Source organism: Buceros rhinoceros, unplaced genomic scaffold (genome assembly GCF_000710305.1).
Source record: "Buceros rhinoceros silvestris isolate BGI_N320 unplaced genomic scaffold, ASM71030v1 scaffold31992, whole genome shotgun sequence".
Classification (NCBI taxonomy): Eukaryota; Metazoa; Chordata; class Aves; order Bucerotiformes; family Bucerotidae; genus Buceros; species Buceros rhinoceros.
The window spans coordinates 6,240-11,875 of record NW_010398857.1 but is presented as its reverse complement, the minus strand read 5'-3'; the positions used below and the strand labels follow the sequence as shown (position 1 = coordinate 11,875).

At 39.1% G+C, this 5,636-nt stretch overlaps 1 protein-coding gene across 1 annotated transcript in view; it reads left to right on the top strand.

Annotated features, from left to right (window-relative positions):
• Positions 1 to 104: 104 nt before the first annotated feature.
• FRG1 (FSHD region gene 1) overlaps positions 105 to 5,636 on the top strand; it is a gene marked incomplete at its 5' end in the record, with an annotated part of 6,859 nt that continues 1,327 nt past the window's right edge. Inside the window, 6 exons of the mRNA XM_010131259.1 lie at positions 105 to 168; positions 2,052 to 2,174; positions 3,127 to 3,184; positions 3,359 to 3,473; positions 3,859 to 3,963; positions 4,733 to 4,824. Coding sequence (XP_010129561.1) covers positions 105 to 168; positions 2,052 to 2,174; positions 3,127 to 3,184; positions 3,359 to 3,473; positions 3,859 to 3,963; positions 4,733 to 4,824 — 557 coding nt within the window. The remainder of the gene's footprint in view (positions 169 to 2,051; positions 2,175 to 3,126; positions 3,185 to 3,358; positions 3,474 to 3,858; positions 3,964 to 4,732; positions 4,825 to 5,636) is intronic.

Below are 5,636 nucleotides of genomic sequence, written 5' to 3'. Positions count from 1 at the left end.
CTGCTCCTGTAGGGCTCGGGAGTGAGGCGTTGTGAGAGACCGCGCTGTGGAAGGGCCAGGTCCGAGGCGCATTGATGTTTCTTTTCATCTCCCCTTGCAGCAAGAAAAAGCACAAGGGGAAGAAAAGGAAAAGAGAAGAGGATGAGGCCGAGCAACTTGATATTGTTGGTGAGCTGCTTTCCAGGAATTACCTGACGGTGTGGAAACTGTAGGGGGGTGGCAGAAGAGGCAGAGATGTTACAGGACATTGTAAACTAAGTGTAGTCCCCGTGGAGTGTAGTAACTATTTCTCATGACGTTACTTGTATATTGCGGTCTTCCTAGACTCTAAGTAGAACTTCTGACACCAGTGGAATGGATTTTTCCACTTACATTTTTAGGTAAAATATGTTATTTTATAATCTTAAGCAACTTATCCACTTGGATTTTTTTTTTTTTTTTTTTTTTTTTTTTTTTTTTTTTTTTTTTTTTTTTTTTTTTTTTTTAATTCTCTCCGCCTCCCAGTGGTATTTGCTTTAGGAGGAGAGACTTCTTTAGTGCTGTAATGCTGTTACTTAATGACTGCATTTCTGTGTAAATAACTTACTGCTTCTGTTAGTATTACTTTGAAGATTAGTGTTTGGATCACCTGTGCTTTCCATTCTTACGCTGCCACCAGTTACTTTCTGACTGGGCTCTCTAGTTCACGCAAACTTTTGATCCTTTCGAAAGGAAAAGAGTCTCAGTTTGTTTTTAATTTGACATACTTGACTGTGTGACTGCTGTGATGTGTTTGCATTATAAATTTGCCACTATTAATTGAAACTGAAGACACAAACAGTAGCTAGTAACAAAATATAACTTTAGTTTTTCCCTTCATGTGAAACAGAAGTAGCACAGTATATATGGTCTTGAGCAGTAACTTGACTGTTGCCCTTCAGCACTGTCATGTCCTCAGATTGATCACAGTTCAAGTCACAAGCAAAAACAGCTAAAAAATAACCACGGTCATGAGAGATGCAGAGGTGTACTGTAGCACAGCACACGTTACGGGATAAATGTCATTTTCTTTTATACACATAAGCTAAGGAAGGGCAAGGGGAAGTCAACTTTTTTCCTGTGTTAAAACAGATTATGATATATGAGGAATTGGGCTGTTGTGTCTTATACTAGAAGAATCTTGGGAATGCTTTACATTCTTCAGTTTAGCCAGATTTCATAAAAGTGGGAGAGATTTGGAAAATTCCTACCTGGATCTGTGAGCCCTGACGGTATAGGGCAAGACAGTTAGTTTCATATGTTGTGTCAAGATGGAAGAAGATCATTTTTGCTCAAGGCAGATTGACTTACCAACAACCATGTGGAAAAAATACGTCATATTCAGATTAAGGTAACCTGATGATAACTATTTTTAGTTAATCAGGTAGAAAATATCTGTAAGACAGTATATTGGGAGAAAATGTTACTGTTTAAAAGATATAAACATCATCATTCTAGTTCATGTGGATGGGTAGGACTACCTTTGACTTTGGTAGAATTCAGTGGGGCTCGAATGTTCAAATACCGACTGGCTTGAACGACTGATGTCTAAGGATTACAGCTCGCATGGAGTAATACAACAGCAAGATGAGATAGATTGTCTGTTTCTGTTGTGCTGGTGAATCTAATGATTGGGTATAACCCCAAAACTGCAGGAGACTGGTCCGGGGTTGGGGCAGTGTGGGGAGAACCCACCGCCTTCCTTGCAAGGTGTCTCTTATTGTGTCAGCTGAATGGATGAACTTGTTCAATGGACTAACACAAAGAAGGGATGAAGTGCAGGAGCCTGAAAATAGGGGTGGCAGGGTGGGTAGAACAGCAGGAGTTAACTGATTCAGCAGCACCACCATAAAATTGGCACTGTACTATAAGGTAATGCACAAAGATTTTGAGATAGCAGTAGCAATTGTATCTTCAGAATGTCAAATCTTAAAGACGACACAGAAATATCATCTGAGCTACTGCAGTCAGAAGTTGTAATTACCTTGTTAACTGTCATGCTTTGTGTTAACTGTCCTGCTGTTGTATTTTAGGAAACTGGTGGGCTGTCAGTAATTTTGGTGAAATTACAGGAACTATAGCTATAGAAATGGATAAAGGAGCTTACATCCACGCCCTCGACAATGGCTTGTTTACGCTTGGAGCACCACATAAAGGTTTGTTCCAGGGAATTTGGAAATAAGCTGTTTCAGTAATGAAAGGCATAAAAGTAGCATCACTTAAAGGCAAGCGGTTTTACAGCTAAAAGCAGTTTATTACAAATAATGTAATAACGCTAGCGTGGCATGCAGATGACTTAAACCTAGTGACTATGAAAAACTTTCACTCATCTAGTTTTTTGCTGGTTTATGTGTACAGCAAATTGAACTGCATTGGAGATCATCACCTGTAAAAGACCGTACCACTTAGGGGATAAAAAGCAGTATAACTTTTATTAAATCCTATAAAATGTTTATGGTGTCAGCTGAAGAGTGAAGCTCAAGGCAGATGAGTTTCAAGGTTTATTGCTGAATCCTCGTCTTAATATACTTGTTTTGTTGCCACACAAATGGGCCACTAATGTGGCGGGACAATTAGCTTATCCGTTCTTTGACTTTGAGAGCCATTAGTCAGACAAGACCTGTTCCAGAATCCTGACAGTGTGTTTCACCTTCAGAGGGAGGTCAAAGCAACGAAGGCAATATTATCTCAATTTGGTTATTGAGGGATGGAGAGTCTAGTAGCTGTTAAGGTACTGAGTTGTGTTACCATAGCTGAACTATAACACATTTTCTTACAGAAAAATAAAATTGCGGGGAGAATAAGATTTTCAGCACCACCTGAAGAATCACAAAACATTTTCAACTGTAAATTTCTTCACACAAAGATTTTTTTGGGGGTGTGTGTCTTGTTTTAACCACTCTAAATATATGAACATACATAAGCACCTACATTGTTTTCAGCATTTTTAAGAGCGAGTATTCAAAAAGGAACTTTTAAAGAAATAAGGTAGTCCAGCTTTCCATAGCATTTAGCAATAGCCATCATTAATTCATCAGTCTGACTGAAATTGCAGTATTAACAAGTTAAAATATTGTGTTTAGTACTAATGGACAACTCATTCCGCAGATGATGAAGGCCCCAGTCCTCCTGAGCAGTTTACAGCAGTGAAGTTGTCTGATACAAGGTATTTACTGTAACAGTGTAACAAGTTTTGATAATTATCTTTGTTCATTGTATGAATACATGTTTTAATATTCTCTCAAAATACACTGTCTGCCAATGGTTTGTGATGTGTTTGATATTGTGAATTGCTTCAGTTAAAAACATACTTTATTTTTCTCTGCATTTTATTTTTGAGGATTGCTCTGAAGTCTGGTTATGGCAAATACCTTGGTATAAATTCAGATGGACTTGTTGTTGGACGTTCAGATGCAATAGGATCAAGAGAGCAATGGGAACCTGTCTTCCAAGATGTAAGCTGTTTGGAATAGGTCATTTGATGTTCCCAGCATCTGACTGTATTTTGAGTTAATCTATATTGTTGTTCCTTATGCAGGAAAAGCCTTTTAGAATCCCTTACAGATTGTAAAATTTAATATTCTGTTTTCCCAACTGCCATGCACTTACCATAATTGAAAGTTCTTAAAATACTTCCCAAGTTACTGCATTTTGGCAGCTATAAGCATCTTAAGAATGAAGGAGCCAGCAAGTCTGCTTCTTAGCTGTTGAAATGTCCGTGTGGAAAAGAATAAAATGCTTTTACAGAGTTTTCCAGTGTATAGTAGAGGAAAAATATTATGAATCAAAAACTATATACAAACTCTGTATACTAACAATAATGTGATATTATTTCTGCAGAAGAAAATGGCATTGCTAGCAGCAAATAGCCGTTTTATTAGATGTAATGAAGAGGGAGACATAGAAGCCAAAAGCAAAACTGCAGGGGAAGAAGAAATGATAAAGGTAATCTGTAACTTCTACAATTAATACACGATTGGCACAGATATTAAAACAACCAGGTGTTTGTGTGCTGTAATTTACTGCTAATAGTGTTAAATTGTTTCTATAAGCTGTCAAGTGATTCAAGTGATTGGGCCACAGGAAAGGTAAATGAGCTCCAGGGCTGCGTAAACTGAGATACTTCCAGTAGAGACAGGAAGATATTTTGCCACTAAAGAAGGGCAAGACATTGGGGGGCAAGACAGTCTATATGATATTCCAGATAGTTCCAAACAACTTGGTATGGGAGAGACAAATTATGACCGAAGCAGGGACAGAGAAAGGTTTACCAGAATTATGCAGAATGGGAGATCTTTTAAGTATGAGAATGTAAAAAGATGATCTTGACTTCATCTGGACATTGAAAATATATGTGTGCTTCCAAACAGAGATGGGTGTCAGAGCAATAATATTTTTAAGTCGGTCTCTGAAAAAGGCATTTTACCCTTGCTAAAACTAAGAATTGTAATGTTGCTTCTTTGAGATGAAGGCAATTATGTCTTACAGTAGTATTGGGGATTACACTTAATATTTCCTATACTTCAGATAACTCTTGCTTTTATTGCAGTCGTCTCCACTTGTGAATTAACTAATTTGAAAGTTGTGAACTTAAAAAGTCACTGTGACTCTCATTCCATTATGAAGGATATGTTGTTGTCTTTAACCTGTAACTGCTGGTTTTAAAAATACAGGGGTTTTTTGGTTGTGCTTTTTTTTTCCCCTCCATAACTAGATTCGTACTTGTGCTGAAAGAGAAGCTAAGAAGAAAGATGATGTTCCACAAGAAGACAAAGGAAACGTTAAACAGTGTGAAATCAATTATGTGTACGTAGTTTAGAGCTGTTAACAGGCTCAAGTACCTTTTTTCACTTCTCTTTTGGGGCCGCCTTTGGTGGAAGGGCCAAACTGTCACCCAGCCTTTCACTTGCTTTCTCTTCAGTTGGACAAGGGAAGAAAATAGGATGAGAAAGCTCCTGTGTTGAGATAAACACGGGGAGATTGCGTACTAGTTACCCTCATGGGCAAAATAGTCTCAACTTGTGGAAAATCAATTAAATTTATTGCCCAGAAACAAATATGAAAATTAACACCAGCACCTTTCTTTCACTCATCTCCCAAGCTCAGCTTCACTCCTGACTCGTCTGCTTGCTTGCCCAAGCTGGATGGGGGTATGGGCCAATACACATTGGCTTCCTTCTGCCACACGTTTCCTCTCCCACTTTTTCCCCTGCTCTGGCATGGTTCCTCCACAAGCTGGATGGGAAAATCTGCTCCAGCACCTGAAGCACCTCCTTCCTCTGCTTCTCTGTCCTTGATGTTCACACTGCCATCTTGCACTTTTTTTTTCTCCTCTGCCTGTGTGGTATTTTGCCCTTTCTTAAATATGTTTTCAGACACACCACCAACTTTGCTGATGGACTCAGCTGTGTCCTGTGGTGGTTCCGCAGGTGTTTGGGGAACCAGCTATGTCCAGCACGGGGAAGTCCCTGGCCTCCTCTCACACAAGTCCACCCCTGCAGCTCCCCCACTACCAGCACCTGCCACCTGCACTCAATACACTTTTGATCCCTGACTTGTCATGCTAGTAGTTTAAGAAGAGGCTCTTTCGGACTTGTAACAACATACTGCTAATCGTG